Raw genomic sequence first — 22,391 nt, forward strand, 5'->3', positions numbered from 1 at the left:
GGGACCTCAAGTTTTATTTATTATTAATGATTTAATATATATTTTATTTCAAAAAGTACATATTTTTGTACTATATACAAATTACATTTTATCTTGCTAGATAAGACCGTAATATATTGTGCTTTACTTAATTATCACTTATAGTTAAATATCTCTTAACTTAATTATTGTTGTAAAATATACTAATATAAATAAATGTACTCTAATTGAAAAATGCACTAAATTTATGAATAGATAAGAGCCCAGTCATCAAAAAAGTACTCTTACTGCTTCTTGGTTTTAAGTGATACTGGAATGAGCTGTTTTTTTAAAATTATTTGTGCCATTTGATTTAACCAGTCAAGATTGCAGAATTGTGCAAATGTTATAAAGTATCAAAACACTTTAAAGAATTAATAACTAGTGTTCAATTTTAACACATTTGCATGTTTTTAAAGTAGGCCTGTTTTGAATTTGCTCCCTATACTCTATGTAAACAGATGCCACTTGTGTAGCTCAGATTTTCAATTGATTGTGAGCTGTTAGCAACAATAGTTTAGTTATTTTTTGTTAGTTGTTTATATTCATCTGTTTATAATGAGTTACTGTGATTTGTGATTCCGCCAAGTGAAATTTGAGGAGTAATTTGATTTTGTGACTAAAATTCATAGTAAAAATAATGACATATACAGGCTGAATATTAGACACTAAAATAAGATTATAATGCTCTTCACCTGAAACAGTGGCTTGCTTCACAAAGTTTTGACAGTGACAAGAAGTTGAAAAATGGCATTTACTAAGTGATTAAGTCATAGGTGATGGAATTTCTTGAAGATTGAACGAAGAAGCTAGTGAAACACTGAAAAATCTGTTGAAATTGAAGGCAGTGTGTAAAAAAGTAGTAAATGAATGTAATTTTTGTGATAAATTAAGACAAAAAAATTTAAGTAATAAAACTATGAGTAATTATAATTATAGTAATAAAATATAGTAATTATAAGTAAACTATAAGTATATTTAAGTAATAAAACTTAATTTTTTTTTTTTAGGACATTGATGCAGAAGGTGAAGATGATGTGGAATGTACAACCTCACAATCTGATAAACAGCCAATGCAACCTCTTATGACATCTGAAGTGTTATCATTAAAGAAGAACCATTATCTGATACTGAACAAGAATGAATGAAATATGGTATAAATGTACTACTATCTTTGTATAAATCATGTTTGATTGTTCAATATTTTTAAAATAATTTGTTGTAGGCTCCTTGCAGTTTTTTTTTTTTTTTTTTTTTTTAATTTAAAATTTGTTTACTGTAGGTAACTAAGTACAATTAAAAATTCTTATTTTAATTATTGTATTCTTATCATGTTGACTTACGAAGTTATACTTCCAGAGATTGATCTACATTAAGTTTTAATTTTGTAACTAAATCAAAAAAAATTACATTAGTACTATGACTGATACCAATTCATAAAATTGTATTTAAAATTAATTGTCGGGTTATTATTTAGAGAATTGCATTTTTCATCTTTACGTTCATACATGTCCTTTTAGGTTTCCTTCCAAAGGTGAACGTTCTGGCCTGGAATTGCTAATATGTTTGATGAAATATTGTAAAATTCTTTTACTATTCTTTCAGATTGTTGGAGTTAAAGAGAGGAGGTATTTACCTCTTGAAATAATTAATTTTATGCCTTGGTACAAATGCTTATAACATTTAATTATTCTCTAAACAAGAACTGATTATAGTTAAATTATGATAACATTTGAAAATGCCCAGCCTGATGGATTCAAACCCTGGACTTTCTGGATGGATGGTAGAAATCTGTGCTACAGAAGTAGCAGAATAGTGTGTTCATTACTTTTCTTTCAATCTTTTTCATTTATATTATTGGAAACAAACTGAATTATCAAATTTTCCTCTGCGGGATATGTTAAAATATTTTAGTGAATCATAAAATCTACCCTTTTAAATTTCAACCAGTTGTTGAAATTTCAAGAGATGGAAAGTGTGTATTTAGATGATTAATTCACCAAATAAACTCAAGGCTTGTGCATGAGAATATGATAAGAAGTAGTTATAGTTGATGAAAAATGGCAAGTCTGATGTGGATTTGAATTCAGAATCTTCCAGATGGAAGGCACAATGGCAAGTTATTGGATCGGTAATATAAATTGCTTGAAATTATTTTGTTGAAATGCATTTTCCACCAATAAATTATAAAAACAGTTTTACCAAAAGAAGGATGAACAACCTCCCAAAGAAAACTTTGGAAGAAAGGCTTTTAACATTTTATTTCCGTCTGTTGAGATTTTACGCTAAAAATATCTTGAGTTAGTAAATGCCTCAAATTAAAAAAAAAAATTGGTGTAATTAAGCTTATGTGCTAGTTTCATTTAAACAGTAAAGAGGTTGTATTGTTGCTGTTGCAAATAATACATACAAACTGAATAGTATACTCAAATTGAGGTAATGCATATAACATATTGAGTTTTGGTTTCAGTTTTATATGAATTACCAGTATCATGAAAATAGAATTCATAATTTATGTATTGAGCAGTTATCTATCTTTCTTAGCTACATCATAATTAAATCATATTGATGCGTTTCAGATATACTCCATTTTCAAAACTCACTGTATTACATACAAGCACAATAAAAACATCAACATTTGATTAAATTATGATGGAAGTAAGAAAGGTAGATAATTGTACTCAATACAAAAATTACAAAAATCTTAGAATGAATTTTATTGTGTATATATATATATATATATATATATATATATATATATATATATATATATATATATATATATATATAAACAATAATATATATATTAAACAAAATTTTGTGCGTGCATGCTCGTGTGTAGTGAAATCCATAATCCATGCTAAAATGTTATTTAAGAGACTGACTGAAAAAGAACAAATAAAAATGTTCACTATACAAAGAAAAGAAACATGCACTATTAAGAGAAATAAAAACACTAGCTTCTAAAAATATTTCCTTTAATTAATTTTATGCAAAATATTTTAGTCCAAAAAAAGATTACACAAAAATAACACCATGAAAGTACAATATTAATTAAAAGACTTTAATAACAAATATTTACAGATTATATACAGTACATAGATTATTTTGTCTTGTATATTGCAGAAGTAAACTAAGTCGCAATTTTTGACAATCCTTGAAAACACTTATGGTTGAGTAGAGTAATTAGTAATTTTTAACCATTCGCATTTTGACTTGTAGTGTATCAATTCTATTTTCAGTATTTAAGAGTTGCCATTGTAAATCCTTATTTCTGTTGAGGCATCAGAAATACATGGAAATAGAAAAACATCTAACATTTCTTTTTTAAATGGTGGCAGTGTATCAAATTCAATTTTGCCATATTTTTCACTTCCTTTCCCTTATGTATTCTGTAAGAGAATGTTTTTGACGACAGTGTAGTCACCAAAATATAAATTTTTTTATACTCTTGTAATTATTTCCATGCCTTTTGCAGTAAGCATACTGCATCGTATAAATTTCTTTCTGAGGTGAGTTTTCAATAAACCTTAATTACTTTTTCTTTCAATAATATTTTTTTATACATTTGTTGTAACCCTCTGATCTATCTATAGAATGCTTTTAATTTTATGATCATATTTTCTTCTTAAAAAATTTCAGCTGTCTTGAATGTTGGTTTGTTACTTTAATACTTTGTACAAGTAGATTTTAAATGTTTCAAACATTTTGGGTTCTTTGACTCTTGATGTCTGATAATGAACATTTTTCCATATTCACTTGAAGGTCAAGAAAATATTTCTGTTGCTTTGAAAATAATGGAATTTTATTTGTAGCAATAGAAGATAGAATTAGTAAAATTTTTTGCATAATTTAGGAATGTAAAAGAATAAATATTAATAAATATTGTTCCAAAAGAGAGATAGAGAGCTGCAGTAGTGAGATTTCATTGTATTATGGCAGAGAATTTGCTAATCCAAATAAGATCATTTCCTAACTAAAAAAAAAAAAAAAAATAAACAATTTTTATTTTTTTTATTTTTTATTCTATGTATCAGATAATCAAATTTTGGTTAATGAATTACCAAAGTAAAATTTATGATGTTTTCTAATTTAATTTTGTGGAAACCAAGTATTTTATATTTACAAACATAATTTTGCCATGATTCACAATATTACAAAATAAAAATTTCTGTAAAATATGGATGTTCTTGATTTAAATTGTACTATTCAAGTAAAGCTGGATTTATGTGGATAAATTTATTCCTAAGAACTTTCAGTAAAGGTAGTAGTAGTAAGAAAATGATGTATATCAATCCAGGAGTTGCCAATATTAAGTTTACAAATACAAACACCAGACCATTTAATTTTTATGATTAAGATTTTTTTTTTTTGGCATTTGTGTTTTTTAATGATATTCACCATATTTATTAGTAAAGTGATAGTTGCCATTTGTGGAGTTTATGTTTCAGTCATATGCACCATTTTTTCTTCTTTTCTTATATTTCTTAAATAATTTTTAACATAATGGAATAAACTAATTATTATTTTTTTAGGACTTGGAAGAAAATTGGGCAGTTGATGATGTTACAGACTACATTAATAAATTTGATAACAAGGTAAATTTTATATGGCAAAATTGTTTTAGTTATAAAAGCATAATCAGTATAGTTAAACTTTACATAACCTAAGCCATGTTGACAGTTTTTACATGTATCATTCTTCCAGGATAGGAAGGGTGGATGAACCAGCCTAAAATGTTTCCATTCTTTTTTCTCACTTTAATGCATTGCCCTAGTCTTTGAAGAGAGAGAGAGTGTGTTTGTGTGTATGTGTATGTAAATAACTACACATACCTCAATGTCATAATTATGTTAAACATGTTTTTTAATATGCTATAATTAATAAAAGATACATATGAATACAGCAAGTACAGGGTGATTTTTTAGTCCTGTTACCCAATTGTTAATGTCTGGTAATTTTTTTCTAAGGAAGGGAAATTTTGTTTTGAGACACAAAGTTGGTAGCGCTATTCAACCGGTATAGATACGGCAGTGTGAGTTGATTCTCCTTGAGCTGTGTAAACTTTTGTGCTGTTTCCGGTCGTGTTATCAACAGAATGTCTTTTACCGTAGAACAATGAGTTTTCATTCTTGAACGATATTTTGCTATGAAATCATACACGAGTGTAAAAGAATCATTTCAAATTAAATTTGTTGGTGTTCCTCCACCAGAAAAAAAGTCAATTTCTATGATAGTAAACAGATTTCGAGAGACAGGTAGTGTTTTCGACAGAAAATGTAGCGGTCGACCAACTCGCTTTAACAGATGATGTTTTAGAGAATGTGAAAACAAGATTGCTCAATTCTCCACGGAAAAGTTTACGAAAACTTTCCACGCAAGTCGGTTTGTCATATTCGAGTGTTCAGAAAGCCACTAAAAAATTAAAATCGTGTCCGTATCGCGTATGATTAGTTCAAGAGCTTCAGCCTCCAGATTTAAACAAGCGATTGCAATATTGCCGTTGGTTTAGGTCTCTCGTAAACGATAACGGAATCAAATTTTTAAACACAGTTTTCTTTAGTGACGAAGCTTGGATCCATCTCGATGGTTATGTGAACAGTCAAAACTGTCGAATTTGGGCGGTTAAAAATCCTAACGCTTTACAAGATAATTCTTTGCATCCTGAAAAAATTGGTGTGTGGTGAGCGATATCCCGTCATCGTATAGTCGGACCCGTATTCTTCGAACAGACAGTAAATGGTGAAGTATACAGGAATATTGTGCGCCAATTTGTGTCCCACCTGGAACCTCAAAAACGGTATTGCTGGTTTCAGCAAGACGGCGCTATATGCCACATGTCTCGAGAAACCGTGGATTTTCTGCAAGAGTTCTTTGATGATCGAATAATAAGCAAGGGCTTATGGGCTAGGTCCTCAGACCTCACATCTCTTGACTCCTTTTTGTGGGGTTATATTTAGTCCAAGGCCTTCAAAAACAATCCTCACACTATTGATGAACTTAAAGTCAATATTACAGACTTAATCACGAATATTTCCAATGCAACTCTTAAATGGTTTCTGCTAATATGCTGAAAAGAGTCCGTGCATGTATAACTGCAAGGGGTGGGCATTTTGATCATATTCTTTAACAATTATGTAATAGCTTTTTATTAAATCTCTTTTGTAAGTAACAAATACATTTTTTTATTCCACCTAAATTTCCCTTTCTTAAATTACATTTAAAATTGGGTAACAGGACTAAAAAATCACTCTGTAGCTTAAACGAATTACTTAATAAAACTTATCAATCTATATGGCTTCTTGAATCTGTGAAGTAATCAGTTATAAAATTTTATAATAGCTTTACCTATTATATGAGAAATTTGATAGTTATTATGACTGACTGAGTTGAATTTAAACAGTTGCAGTTAGCCACAAAATTAGATGTACCAATCAAAAAACTTCATCCTGTTCAAAAATTAAAATTAATTTGTAATCGGTTTTATGTTTATATTTGTAAATATAATGTTGTTATTAAAATAGTCATAATTTTCTACTTAATTTAATAATAAAAAAAAAATAAATTTATTATTAAATTCTGTTGTTAGTTATTCTTTATTATTTATTAGAAATTAAATAATGTAAGTATGAATTAGATTAACACATGACTAATTTTCTCCCTTATGTTGCTTTTTTCTTATTTTTTCAAGTTCAAGTGCAATCTATTAGAATTGCTACTAAGTTCGGATCCAGAACTTACACTGAGGGGTGGCTGAATTGAAATGTAGTCACTAATAATAAATACAGCATAAAAGTACATTTTATTTGCTATAAAAACTTATATTTTTTCAGGTAGTCAACTTTTAAAGCTATACGTTTCTCTCAATGGTGAACTAAGTTTGTCATTCTTTTGTCGTTTTGCAAATTTTTTTTATTTTAAGTTTAATTTTTCAACAAAAATTTTTTTGTTATAATAAGCTATTTATATTACATCATTGAATTTATTAATTATCATATTACAAAAAAGAAAAAAATAAGTATATTATAATATATATATTATATATAATAATATATTTATTTAAATATAACTATTTCTCCCTATAACATATTCTTTTATTAAATTTCAAACTTTAATTTACAGTCTTTTCTTGATCCATTATCATGCTCTGCATCCTTCAGTTCATCATCTGTTGTGAAATGAATATCCTTAATAATCTTCTTAATTGTGGAAAGAAGTGAAAATTATAGGGCGCGAAATCTGGTGATTATGGAGAATCTGAAACACATTCAAATTTCAACTTTACAACGACCTTGGAAGGTGGCACATGATGTGTTTGGCAAAGCATTATCATGTTGCAGAATTATTGGCTCCATAGATTGTCAAACAGTACACGTTTTCTAAGGTGTTTTTATGTCGCCATGTATCACACAGAATTTATATTCTAACTTGTTTCCAGGTAGTCAGTCATGTACATGGATTTGGAATCCCAGCACTCTTTTTACAGAATTTTATTGTTAGAGTGTTATTTTGAATTTTTTTATTGTGGCAAACATTTTGTGATTTAATATTTTCCATCACCAAAATAGCTTTTAGACAACAATGAATGTCACTAGCATTTACTTTTTCCACTTATAAAAATTGAATTTTTGCTTTAGACAGATTGATATAGCAGGTGTACTTGATTCCATAAAAATGGTGGCAGAAAGTGAGAGGGTGTGGTGGGTCAACAAGTTTTAGAATGTTAATATCAAGAGAATGAAATTATAAGAGGGCAGCACACCTTTTGATTTTTACATTTTCTTCCATTACGTTTTAGCTGCTATAGCTTTGTAACTGTCTCGCTAACCTAATATTCTCATTTGATAACTGTATTGTAAATAAAGATTTATCTTCATTCTCAAAGTTAAAACATTAGATGTCTGCTTCACCATTGATTTTAGACTTTTCTCTGTGAATTTGTCTGTTTATAACTAGACAACCTTCATACTATTATATTTATTCAATTATTTACAAATAAAAGTTATAAGTAAAGTTATTTATAGTCAGTTAAAAACACTTGTATATACAACAACCATTATTGTTTGAAATATATATATTTTTTTACAAATATAATAAAACGATATAAACAATATTTACTCTTTGAGGACCAAGATGGTTAAAAAAAAATCATATGCTTATATTGTTTGTAAAAAAAACTATATAATGTCTTACGATGACTATTTGTTAACTTCTTTTTTTAATTTTAGAACAACCAATGCACCGTCAACTAGAAATTTTTTTGTGGTCATTTCTTATTCAAAGTTTTTGTGCAACACACGAGTAAATACAGTGTTGTGAAAAAATTAAATAAATAAATTAAAGCATTCCTTTTTACTTCTAACAAACTATGATTTCACTGCCAACCCAAAATAATAACAACAAACAATTTTACATATTATGCAAAGAACACAATTAAATGTTCTGTAAAATAAAGAACATAAACAGTCATTGAGATCAATATAATAATTATTTTTTGTTTTTATATCCAAACATTAATTGCGATATCACCTGTGACTCTAAATAATAACAAATGTAACATCTATCATAAGCGGACTGCTGTGACCATCAAACATAAAAATTTGATTGGTACCATCACCCTCAGTTTGACATTGACAAAATTTCACCAAATTGTCTTTCTCACATAAAATGAGATTGATGAAAAATCACCAGTTGGTCTTTTTAACATAAAACTTAACCTGATGAAAAATCACGTATTCTTCAAAGGATTAAATCAGAAAATAATATTATTATTTTCCACAAGTTCATTATCAGTTATAAATGTAATTAAATCTTATTAAAAAAAAAAAATTCTTGTGTTGAATAAAAAATTTATTAAGTTCAGCCTTTTCTGCTCACTTTATATTACATCTACATGTATATTCTGTTTCTTAACTTGTAGACATTCTGTATTTGGATAGTTAGTTGGAACTGTGATATTCTTAAAATATATAATGAGAGGGCTGGATTTCTTGATATCTGTTTCATATTTATGAATTATTGTTATTATTGAATCAACTTTTTGTTCCATTATTCTATCAGTCTAAAAGTATCCTTTCATAGTTTTTTATTTCTCTATCTAAACGATTGTGTCTCCTTTGTCTCCTTTGTTATTATATCCAATTTTGGCAAATGATGAGTCTTGACCATTGTAAAATTTTTGGTATTATAATTTTATACATTAATTATTTGTGTTTAATTCTAGTTATCTGATTTTTTTAGGTTAATTTAAAGAATGATACTTCAGAAATAACTACAAAATCAGTTCGAGATGATTTACAAAGTGCTCCAGAAGATGAAGATGATGAGGAAGGTATGGTAATGGAAGAAGATGAAGATAATGAAAATGAAAATGAAAGTGAAGATGAAGATGATGAATATATGTCTGAAGGAAATGAGGAAAAAACTGTATGGAGAGATAGGCCGTGTAAAGTATGCGGTAAAGTAGATTGTGAAGGTCATCCGACCGCTCGACCTAGTGAAAATAAATTTGTTTGTCTTGTTTGTAGTGATATTTTTGAATCTCCTAAATTATTAGATGCACATTCTAAAATACATGATGCTGAAATGAGTGGGGGTAGTGGTTTATTAGAACGCGAATACTTTTACCGCCAACAAAAAGAATTGACTTGTAAAGTTTGTAAAAAGATTTTAGCGACGAAAATGATTTTAAAAGAACACATGTTAATTCACACCGGGGAGAAACCGCATGTGTGTATGTTATGTGGTCGTGCGTTTAGGCATAAAGCAAATCTTGTTGTACATATAAATGCTCATACAATTGTTAAAACATTTGAATGTCCTATGTGTCCGCAGACATTTAGTATGAGAGTCGATTTGGAAGATCATAAAAAAACTCATACCGATCAGCAGTATGTATGTAATGTTTGCGGTGATTCATTTCATTCAAAACGAGTGCTTTGGACACATCAACAAATTCATAATAAACGTATTCAACGAAAGAAGAGAAGAGGTAACAGAAAAGGAGGTCTTCCATGTAGAATTTGTGGAAAGGTATAATACTATTTTCCGATTTAATATTTTTTATATTGTTTTTATTATATCTGTAAAAAAAAAATATAGTGTAAACAATAAGGGTTGTATGTATAGAGTGTTAAAAATAATTCAAGAATTAGTGAGATAATTCCCTAATCAAAAAAAACTTATCAACATATGTCCTGAAATGCATAGTTTACCACCTACGCACAATTTCGTATTTTTAACAAAGATTTATATCTCAGGAATGTTTAATTGCATTGAGCTGAAATTTAGTATACTGCTAATAAACCTAGAGATTTACTTATATAAAAATAGTGAACCTGATCTCTATCAATTTCAAAATGGCAGTCATGTAAACTTTATAATTGTTTATATCTTTACAACCCCTATTTTACTTAAATGTTAATGCCATTACAAAATTGTTAAGTGTTCTATGACAAAGAAAATGACATGTTATTTATTCAAATTTGTTCATGAATAATAAAGTTCTTCAAGAATTTTTGCCATAACTCAAAAATTCTTGAAGTGAGTTGCATGATTAAAAAACCAGTTATCATTTCCTCCTGAAAAAAATTGAATAATTCAACATGCTCAGTCTGAATTGAATAATTTTATAATGTTTTTTTTTTTTTTATCTTCGGTCATTTGATTGCTTTGATGCAGCTCTCCAAGATTCCCTATCTAATGCCAGTCGTTTCATTTCGGTACACATCCTACATCTCTAACAATTTGATTTACATATTCAAATGTTGCCTGCCTGCTCAATTTTTCCCATCTACCTGTCCCTCCAATATCAAAGTAACAATTCTAGGATGCCTTAATATGTGGCCTATAAGTCTGTCTGTCTCTTTCTTTTAACTATATTTTCTAAATGCTTCTTTCTTCATCAATTTGCCGTAACACCTCTTCATTTGTCATTTTATCCACCCATCTGATTTTTAAGATTCTCCTATAACACCGCATTTCATAAGCTTTTAATGTTTTCTTCTCAGGTACTTTGATCCTCAAAGTTTCACTTCCATATAAAGTTGAGCTCCAAACATATACTTTAAAAAATGTTTTCCTGATGTTTAAATTCATTTTTGATGTAAGCAAATTATATTTCTGACTGAAGGCTATAACTTTATCTATGAATGAATCTGAATAAATAAGGTGTCACTTTCTTTGTCATAAAATGCTTAACATATTTGGTAATAACATAACATTTAAATAAACCAGGAGTTGCAAAGAGAGTAACAGTTAAAAAGTTTACATGGTCGTCATTTTGAAATTGATTAAGAGATCAGGTTCATTATTTTTATATAAAAATAATGATTTTTATCTAGGTACCGTAACAGTATACATAATGTCAGCTTGATACAATTAACCATTCCTGAGAAATAAATTTTTATGTTAAAAATACAGAAAGGCTGATAGCTGGTAAACTAAGCATTTCTAGACATGTTGATACAAAGTTTTCTCTTTTTTGATGTAGGGGCCTGCCACTCAATTTTTGATACGATTTTTATAAACACTGTATATTAGATATACATCGGGAGTCCTTTTTCTTTATTTAAAAACCCATAGTAAGTTTAATGCATGGTAATTTTTTAACAGGTAAAATACAGTAGGCTAGATCAGTAAAGTAGGAAAATTACAACTACTTTATTAAAATAATTTATTTTAAAATGATTTTCTGTTAAGTAAGACTTATTTTATTTTTAAAAATAAACTTTGACATTTTTTAGTTCATAAAAATGTCAAGTGTTAGTAAAAATGTAAATGAAATAAATTTAGTGTGTATGTTCATAAAAATGCCAACAGTATACAGTTCATAATGGTGAATCATTATTACAAACTACACACTCTTTTATCTTAATCGAAAAATTTCCATTACTCACTGTTACATGACAAGTGAATTATGAGAGCAGCATGTTGAATTTTTAATTTTATTTCCTCTAATGTTTGTGGTTGCTCGACATACACCTTGTTTTTGAGCAAACCCCAAAGAAAAGGTTGCTTGTGGACAAATTGGAAGATCTAGATGACCAGTGCCCAATTTTTCAATATAATATAATTCGTAAAGAGTTCAAAAGCAGTCATTGACAAATTTTTTCCACTGAAATGTCAAAATTTCTTCCACTGTTTTGACAGACAAATGTCAACCCAGTCTTCATTGGAACCACATAATTTGTACAAATGGAATTGATTCTTGCCTCAAAAATGTTGTGACTAGTGCAACAACTGCATTAACAGTTGTAGCATTTCTTCAATCATATTTAAAAAAAGAATGGTCTAATAATGCCAGACGATGAAAGTGTAGATAGCTCACTGTTACCTTCAAACTATGCAATGGTTTCTCATGTAAGGGTCAATCCAAGGGTGATTCAAGGGTGGTTGCTTGACCAATTCAAAAAAAAATTGAAATGTACCCACTTGTTTCCTATGTGTCTCAGTACCTTAAAACTATTTTAAAAAATTTTTTATTTAAGCAGTTTACCTATGGCGGACATTTTTGTTCTGATGTGGCTGGTGATAAAAATCTCAAATTCCCACAAGTTACTTACTTATAGCAAATAAAAAAGTTTGTTGTGTATTGGACTAATAAAGAAGTTATAACTTCTCAAAAATCATGAAGAACCTGTTAAAAGCGATACCATTTTGACTTGCTAAATAAGTGCTCCAAGGTAGTTTCTTGTCTTCTTGGTACTTTAATATTTTTATACTTATTACTATAGTTGAAATAGACTTGTTTAAACCATTCAACTGCAATGCTCATGTTATTATAGCAGGGCTTGAAATAATTTCCAGTTGTCAGTAAAATTCTTGTTGCAACATGCTCATTTATGCTTGTTTCATCATTTAGCATTGCAGTTACAGACTGGTCAGTCTGACATTAGTCAGTGACCTGTTGACATCAATACAGAGTGTCTCAAATTTAATCCTGTGTTTGGAAGTGTTTATTAAGTAAATAAGTTTTACTTAATAATAAATTGCAAATTTTAAAATCAGTTAAATTTTTACATTATTTTCAAGTATTTTCAAAAAAAGCAATGGAAGAACAATGTTTCATAGGAATTTATGTGAATGAAGAGTATCATAAAACAGTGTATGGTACAGTGCTAAAAGAACTCATTAAGTGATGAAAACCAACAACTTATTTTTTTACTAATTCAGATGTTACTAATGTTTGTAGATTCAAAGTCAAAATTCAGTCGCCTGAATGGACAGTTCTGTTGTGAACCTTTGAGAACTCATAAAAAACAGTTAAGAAAACAAGACAAATAACATTAGAGTAGGCTCTTAAAGAACACATTTTTCCAAATTTAAATTTAGTTCCTGGAAAGTTTCTTTTTGTTAACTGTTAAAAAAGTATTTTCTCTCAGCAGAACAAAGAACTATATAGCTATATGAATGCAAAGACAAAGAGCAATACATAGCCCTACATCACAATATTGAACAATTGGATGCTGCTTGTAGCATTTTGAGTGTATCACCTCCATCAAAATTTGCAATCAGCATTAAAATTTAAAATAAATAAGGTATCTGAAAAATAATAAATTTTCATTGCTACAAAAACAGGCTATTTCATTAAAGAATAATTAAAATTTTGCTACAATTGATTTTTTCTTCGATAGTGTTTACAAAAGTAAAATATAAAAATAAAAATGAATTCTTCAAAAAAGATGTAGGCTACTCATTGAAATCTGTTTGGGAAAGTTTTACAGCTTGTTTGAATCAAAATTGTGTTAGGTTCCTGGTATTGGTTATTAAATTACGACCTATCATTAATAATTAAAAAAAAAAACTGTTTAAAAATATTGAAAATGTCAACTTCTACAACTTAGGGTATAAATATAAAAAATGTAAAGTGCAAAGAAGACAAGACCATCTACTGTTTTCCAGTAAATGTTTCAGTGTATTCTCTCCAAGATAGACTCAGACGTCGTGGTACACACAGATGGATCGAAAAAGAAACAATACCATACCGTTGGTTGCGCGTTTGTTGTCAATGATAGAACTTATATGTTTGGTATACCTGGTATTACGAATGTGTTTACTACCGAACTATATGCTATAAATAAGGTTCTAAATATCATTAACCCTGAGTACTGAAATATCCTTATTTGCAGTAACTAGTGTAGTGCTCTCCAAGCCTTAGAAAACTTTTATTCCAGACAATATATCGTCATTGAAATCTACACTGGAATCGCTGAGTTGAATAATCGCAGCACGCAAGTAAGTTTCTGCTAGGTCCCTAGCCACATAGGGATTCCAGGTAATGAACATGCAGATTCCGCTGCCAAACACGCATGTAATCAACCTCCTTTCACCACTCATGTTGCTACTTCCGACTTTATTAATTATATAAAGCAATTTCTTAGGACAAAGTGGCAAGGTGACTGGACGGCTACCATTGATAATAAACTCTGGCACATTAAAGATTCTGTGTTGCCATGGGCCTCCTCATTTTGTAAAACTCGTCGTGCGGAATTGGTTTTCTGTCGATAGTGGATAGGACATACCAGAGTCATGCATGAGTTCCTCATGTCAGTAGGACACGCATCACTATGCATAAGATGAGACTGCCATTTAACTGTGCACCACATCCTGTTAGATTGTGTAAGTTATGCGGCCGTACGTCACAAATTTAAATTATCCTGAAACATTCGTCATATTCTAGGCAATGACAGGCAAGTGGTAGATGAGGTACTATTATTCCTACGGAAAATAAATATGTTTAATAATGTATAATATATATCTATATTCAATGTCTGTAGATTAGTTGTAGTTTTTCAGAACATTCATTTTTGTTATCCATGTTAGGGCCCCTTTACACCCATTTCAGATTTTGTTAAGTTATTTATATTTTAGTTTTTTGTTTTAAATAATTTTACTTTACTGTTAGATTCTGACTGGGATATTAGTTGTAAGATTTACGTGATACTAGTTTTAAGTTCAAGTGATATCTTTTCTGTGATATTAGTTTTAAGTTTCCTTTGTTTTTAACTTGTATTTGATGTTAGTTGGTAGTTATTAGTGATATTAGTCATTAAGTTTTTAGTTTTTTCTTTTTTTATACTTCAATTTTAAACTATTTTTAGTTTTTATTCTTGTTTTGTTAAATTTTTATGTATTAAATTATGTTTGAGTCAGGAAATGGTAATGTGAAAGTTCTTTTCACCCACCAAAAAAAAAAAAAACTTTTTTGATTCCGGAGTGTGATGATGGACCCATGTCCTCATCGCTTGTGACAGTGTGCCTCAAAAAATTGTCCCATTCTTGCCAAAATTGATTCAGTAGTCGTCTCACAGATCCCCAACCTGATCTGTTTTTGGGTCAACCTTGGAACCCATTAAGCACTAATTTTTCTAAAGCCATGATGATCAGTGAAATGGATAGAGAACTCTCATAGCTGAAACCACTTCTGTCATTATTTCTTTTACAGTTGAACGGGTAATCACCTTCGAAAGCTCTCAAACAGGACGAATGTTTTTAGCCATGAGAATTGATGTTGGACATTGATCATGACCTTCATTTTCTACACTTTCTTGCCTGTCCTACAAATTGCCTGGCCCATGTATATACTCGGTTCTGGGACAGTGTAGGGTCCCCAAACTGGGGACCCTAAACTGTCCCATTGAGTTAAAATTTCCATTGGTGTATTGCCTTTATTAGTTAAAAACTTTGTGATTCCACATTGTACAACAGAACCTCTTGCTTACTCATGGCTGTACTGATGGCAGAACAGAGCAGATGAGCTAACCAACGTTGTTTCCAGTCACTAACATGCTGAACATTAATTCCCCACCTTGCCATCCAGCCCAGAACTACTTGCTGCATAGAATAGCAAAATTACCACTTAAATTTGATTCACGCTCTTACTTAATATACTTTTTTTATTGTATCTTAATAAATTTTAATCTCTTTAATTGCAGTTTTTATCTACGAAAAATACACTCAAGGAACATATAATGATCCATTCTGGAGAAAAACCTCATGAATGTTTGTTATGTGGAAAAACGATACGTCATAAAGCTAATTTTATTATACATGTACAGTCACACAGCGCAATTGAAACGTATATGTGTAATTTATGCGATTTAGAATTTTCACGTAAACGTGAATTAAAGTATCATAAACAAGAAGCTCATGGTAGTAAACCGTTTCATTGTATACTCTGTGGTGAATCTTTCCGTAAAGAAGAAGGTTTAATGAATCATGTAGAAAGTAGGCACGGTGATAATCCAGTTAAAAAGAAGGATGATGATGATGATTACAATCAGTATGATACTATATTTCAACCGCATTTACTTGAAGGATTAGGTGCCAAAACTTAATATTTTTTTAAATCTCTGTTTGCATGTAATTTTTAAAAAGATAGTATTTATTTTTACTTATAGTCTATATTGTACCAGAATCAGACTGATAGAATTAAAGTTAGTAAGCGTAGTAAACAATATTTATAAGTTCATTCTGTATTATATATTGCATAATTGTTTTTTTTAGGTTTTAATAATTTTTAAATCCATTAATTAAGTAAATAAAAGTTACATTATCCGTTTGTGTAATAATTTTTTTCTTAATTACTCTATCCAATTTATCCAGTGGTTTGAATCATATTTATTATGATTGTTGAAAGAATTGTATTTATATATGGATAGTTAACTGGGTTAGCATACCTTAATAAAGAAAGAATGTGGGTTTTTTCTTACCCAAGTTTCTTAGAAACTTGTCAGAGCAGTTTCTCTGAAAGTAATAACTATTATTCAGCCAACTACCTGCAGTGAAGAGTACTAAAGCGTCATTTGTAAGATAAATGGCACCTCAATTTAATTTGGTGTTTTTGTTCTGATATGGAAAAGTACATTCAACTTGGTAAAAATCTACAAAAATGGAAAAATCACAAGTAATAAAACAAGATAAATAGGCCGAAAGTAACTTTTCCTATTTTGTATTACCTTAATGTTAAATTACGGTTAATGTTAGAATTAATAGCACATTGGTGTTATTAATAGTAATACTCTGTAACACTACCACAAATTAAATGGCTACGTCAACTGAAATTGTTAACTTTAATAAAATATTTAATTTAAAAATTTAGTTAAATGTTTTCCAAAAAATTTCTATGTAATTATTATCCTAAATTTTCCCGAATATTTGGTAAAATCCTATTAGCTAACAAGTTGCAATAAGCATCTCCTGTAAGATTTCCATTTAAAATAAAAAGATCTACAATTTGATTACCAATGATTCCTGCATGATAGTTTATTTTCTCAGGGTACTGTGTATGACTATATAACATCTATCTGGGATTACCATCAGTATCGACACTTACATTAATATGGCCATTTGACGTGAATGTAATTTCATCTGAAAATATTATTGAATTATTACGACTTGTGTCCGTCTATTTTTTAATTACACAACGATCAATATTTTCTTTTAAAGGTTCTTGCCTAAGATATAGCTTATAAGAGAGAAAATTATTGTTTTTAAGTATTTTGTTAATTGAAATGCTAAATTTCATATTAGATCAACGATTTATATTCTATCCAAAATATCCATTCTAATTTTACTAATAATATCTTCGAACAGTTAGTGTTTCATTTCAGTTTTTCTTTGGATAAAATATTTTTACTTTAGGATGTGCTAAATGGATTAATGTATGATTCCAAAACAACATGCTAAAATTCATTTATTGCTGATTTATTGATTTTAAAATTACCGTCATCAGTTTACTGGTACACGTATACCTATTCTAGGTAGATTTCATAAGAAAGCTACCTATTGTAATGGATACCATGATTCAACTTCGGGAAAATTTTGACATATCTTCACATTTCGCATCCCCCAAACACCGAAACCAGGGTCAGTTCAAAAGTTTCACTTTCTTGTGGACACAATAAGTGCCGTAATTTTGCGCCATTCGTTTAAGTTCCAACTATTCTTTAGATAAGGGCCTAAAACTTATCCGGGTAAAGTTTTTTGATATCACCAACTATTGGCCCAGGGAGTGGAAAAAATGAGATTTTGAGGAATTTTTTGTATGGTCAGCCCTTACGGCAAGGGATAAACAAATTGTTACTAGAATTGTAAGATGAGACTTGTCGTAAGCTAAACATGTGAAACTTTTTTCACATTTAACCATTGTTTTATTGAGTAAATTTGAAGTTTTTCTTAACTTTAAGGTGTAAATTTTTTTATCTCCTACTTAGCATCGGTGAAATTTACCCCCGCCTTCCAGTGTATCGAAAGGGATTTTTTTTTATTCTCGTTGAAAAGTAGAAGAAGCCTTTTTTCTAAATTTTCTAGTAATTCTGATTTTAATGTACTGTTGATATTTTTCATAATGATCACCTTGTTTTATAAGGAAGATGAAATAAATTAAATGAGATCAGAAAAAAATACATATATTTATGTTAATTAATTCTTGCTAATGTCTGGAATGACAGATTTATAACCGATGGGATTATACCGTTGAAGGAAAATTATAAATAAAGTATTAAAAATGTGAGTAAAATTAAATTTTTAAGGTTTTATTTAAAAAAATATAAATTCAGAAATTGCCATAATTAATTTTTATTTTTTCAGATTAGGTTACATATATAATTTATGTAAGTACATTTTTTTTTAATACATCAGAATAAAACGCGTTTATTACGCTTTATATAAACTATATAATGTGAATCTAGTATTAAATACATTTTAGTGATATAAACACTCTAACATAAAAGTCACACACACACACACGCACTAAGTAGACTGTATTTTTAAATTATCAAGGAATTAATTCCAGAAGAGCATTAAGGAAATTATAATTCTCTAAAGTAAGAAACACCATAAAAAATTAATATTTTTATAATTGAGAAAATTATTTTTTGAATGTTTTATAAGGAACGCAATAATATTATAATACTACTATTATAATTACAGCTTTTCAACTTGGAACTTGAAGAAACAACTTTTGTAAGTTTGTGGATAACCTAGACTATGTTCTACCATGTATAATATATCAGACATAACCGTAATTCTTTTATAAAAAAACATAGTCATGTTCATAAATGACTTGAAAGCATTTCCAATTGTATTTATTTTATATATTCTGAAATTCGGTTTTCAGCGATTATCTTCAGTTGACATTTGTACTATTCATGAATTGAACTGTTCAATGTCAATCATGTACCATGGAATAAAATATTGTATTTCATTCCAATCATGTAATATTACCATTACTGGTTGATGTTTTTCATACTACGTTAATGAACTCTCATGACAGCGATTTCTTTAACTCTAGACTTTTTTTTAATTTTATTAAAAGGTAAATCGTACGAAACTGAAATCAAACACATATGAGGGACGGAAAAAAGCAATAACGCTGAATTGAAATAAATAAATTAGGTTCGTGTGTAAAATTTTTTTATTGAGAAATTCTTAAAAACCTAACTCTGATATTACGGAAATTATAACACAGTTTTAAAGTACATAAAATTGCTATTTAAGATAAATTATGCTTGGTTTTATTCCATTTTTCACATAACGATATAATTAATCCGTGCAACGACTTAACCTATCTTTGTGTTAAAATCATAGCGTTTCGTACTTTCATCCAAAACGTTTGGAATTCTTCGAACCTATTAAATAATTTCCTTTTAATATTTCTACACACAATTTTCGAACTTGTATGGTGTACAAAAAAAGAATTTAACAAAATTATTTCAGAGATCATATATCTTAGTAAGAAAAAGATTCTTATTTATGTTAAGCTTTTTTTATAATTTACGCAGTTTTATTTAATTCTGCTTCAATTTTATTACTGCATTACAAAAATTGAACAAGATAAAGATAATTTTTTACATAATTGTTCCATTAAAATAACTATATTTCTTGTGAATTTTTATTGAAATAAGATGTCAAATATTAATTACGTCAACACAATATACGTTTCCTTTATAAGCAATATTTTATTTTTTAAACTAAACTTTTATTAAACGAAAATTAAAATTTAAAGGTGAAATGTTACGATAATTTCACTGAGCTCACAAACTCGCATACCTTTGACAGATAAATACAATTGTTGTTTGCCTTCCTCTTAATATAAATGGAATCGATTATGAACATAATTTCCTTCTTCATTTTTTTAATATTCTAGGCCTGCCCAAAGTAGGAAATAAGTTATAACCAGGGAAACAAACTGAAAACAAATGAACAAAATATATATTAATAAAAATGAAAGTCATTGTATGTATATACATGAGTATAAATAACCGTATATGTATGTAGTATGTTTGTTCCACACTTCCTCCTTAACCACTGGACAGTTTTCATCAAACTTGGGAAAAAACTAAAGAACCGATCAAAAATTCTGTGTGTGTTAGATATCTCTACCGCAAGAGCAGTAACAAGTGAGAACCTTAAAACATTATAAATGGTTAATATTCTAGAATATTTTCGAACGATATTATATTTTGGAAATTTGTAAAACTTACCAAATGTTTCTACAGAATTTTTGAACATTTTCAAATGTTCTCCAATATTCTTTAATATTGTTTCATTTTGTAACAAGAAGGAACGGCAAAATGTTTGTTACAAGGAAGTCGTGGATTAGTGTAAATGGTTGAAAACTTTAACTCTGTTGTGTACTAGTTAGAAAGCTATGTTTGTTTAAATGTATATATTATTAGTCGACCAGGCGAGGTGGATATTTAAAGAGTTTACGAACTGCTGATGCATACAGACACGTTCAAGTGGTATTAGTAAAGCAATTGCAATTTCTGCTGTGAGATTAGATTGCTGCTTAAAACGTTATTGTCTAAGTGTATGGGCACAAAAGCATATTATGATGATGTTAATAATATTATATTATTTATTAGACTTATTTTATAATAATTTCAAATTAATGGATTAAATGATGTTATATTACTTTCAATGTTTAATAATAGAACATAATTTTTTCTTCTGATAATTACGGCTCCTTTTGAGTAAATAATGAATTTTATCTTTTGCCCTGTTTTATTGTATTAAGAGCAATTACTTTGTTAATCAATGAACTACAAAACACAAGCATAATGAAAATACAGTGATTTTTCAGTCCTGTTACCCGATTTTAAATGTAATTTAAGAAAGGGAAATTTAGGTGGAATAAAAAAAATGTATCTGTTACTTACAAAAGAGATTTAATAAAAAGCTATTACTTACATAATTGTTAAAGAATATGCTCAAAATGCCACCCCTTGCGCTTATACACGCGCAGACCCTTTTCAGCATATTAGCAGAAACCTTTTTAAGAGTTGCATTGGAAATATTCGTGATTGAGTCTGTAACATTGACTTTAAGTTCATCAATAGTGTGAGGATTGTTTTTGAAGGCCTCGGACTTAATATAGCCCCACAAAAAGTAGTCAGGAGATGTGAGGTCTGGGAACCTTGGAGGCCATAAGCCCTTGCTTATTATTCGAACATAAAATAACCCTTGCAGAAAATCCACGGTTTCTCGAGACGTGTGGCATGTAGCGCCGTCTTGCTGAAACCAGCAATACCGTTCTTGAGGTTCCAGGAGGAACACAAATTGGCGCACAATATTCGAGTATACTTCACCATTTACTGTCTGTTCGAAGAATATGGGTCCGACTATACGATGACGAGATATCGCACACCATACACCAGTTTTTTCAGGATTCAAAGATTTGTCTAGTAAAGGGTTAGGATTTTTAACCGCCAAAATTTGTAGACATGTTTGTTATTACTAATAAAAACAAATATTCTCTCTCCATTGCATTGGAAATTCCAACAGTTTTTACTTCAAAGTAGTTGTATCGTGTTAGATGTCTAGTGAATGCGGAAAACCTCTTCGCAGTCAAGCGCGTCGTCTTGCGTTTAACGTTATTAAGTTCATATACAAAGAAAAAAGATGGATTAGTGGTGCCTTCTTGTAAAAGCAACGGAACTTGCTTGTAGAATGGTAAACTTAAGCTGTTCTACTCTAATTGACATCAGGGAAATCTGATATGAAGATGCTAGTGGTTCTCAAATTGAAATGCCAAAGAAAGAGGAAACATACTCACCATAATAAATATGAAGTAGATGATTTCGACAGATGTGTTATTAAAAGAGAATTTCTTAAAAATGTGAATGCTATAAGGAATTATTATACGAAATTACACAATTTTTTAACACGAGGAACTGAAATTTACCGTAGGAAGCAATAAGGGAAATTATAAAATCTATGGGTTTTCATATCAGGAAGTATTTAAACAATGATTGATTTTGTGTAATCACGAAACGTACATTTTTTCGTAGGTGTTTTTTTAATGTACGATTCCTACCTCTACAATTAAGAGGAAATATGTGATTTCACCACGATGGAGCTCCAACTCA

The 22,391-nt window shown here is 29.2% G+C and overlaps 1 protein-coding gene across 1 annotated transcript; it reads left to right on the forward strand.

Moving 5' to 3' along the window:
* The first annotated feature begins 2,071 nt into the window (after window positions 1-2,071).
* Window positions 2,072-16,355, forward strand: LOC142333354 (uncharacterized). Its single transcript, XM_075380377.1, has 4 exons — window positions 2,072-2,149; window positions 4,554-4,616; window positions 9,259-10,050; window positions 15,954-16,355. The coding sequence occupies exons 1-4, from the start codon at window positions 2,072-2,074 to the stop codon at window positions 16,353-16,355; spliced, it is 1,335 nt and encodes a 444-aa protein (XP_075236492.1).
* The last annotated feature ends 6,036 nt before the right edge of the window (window positions 16,356-22,391 follow it).

This window comes from Lycorma delicatula, chromosome 12 (genome assembly GCF_047948215.1).
Source record: "Lycorma delicatula isolate Av1 chromosome 12, ASM4794821v1, whole genome shotgun sequence".
Taxonomy (NCBI): domain Eukaryota; kingdom Metazoa; phylum Arthropoda; class Insecta; order Hemiptera; family Fulgoridae; genus Lycorma; species Lycorma delicatula.

Coding starts and splice junctions, on each gene's coding strand:
- LOC142333354 (XM_075380377.1), top strand. CDS start 2,072: ATGAAAAATGGCAAGTCTGATGTGGATTTGAATTCAGAATCTTCCAGA. Junction 2,150..4,553: donor AATGGCAAGTTATTGGATCG/GTAATATAAATT, acceptor TTATTTTTTTAG/GACTTGGAAGAAAATTGGGC. Junction 4,617..9,258: donor TTAATAAATTTGATAACAAG/GTAAATTTTATA, acceptor TGATTTTTTTAG/GTTAATTTAAAGAATGATAC.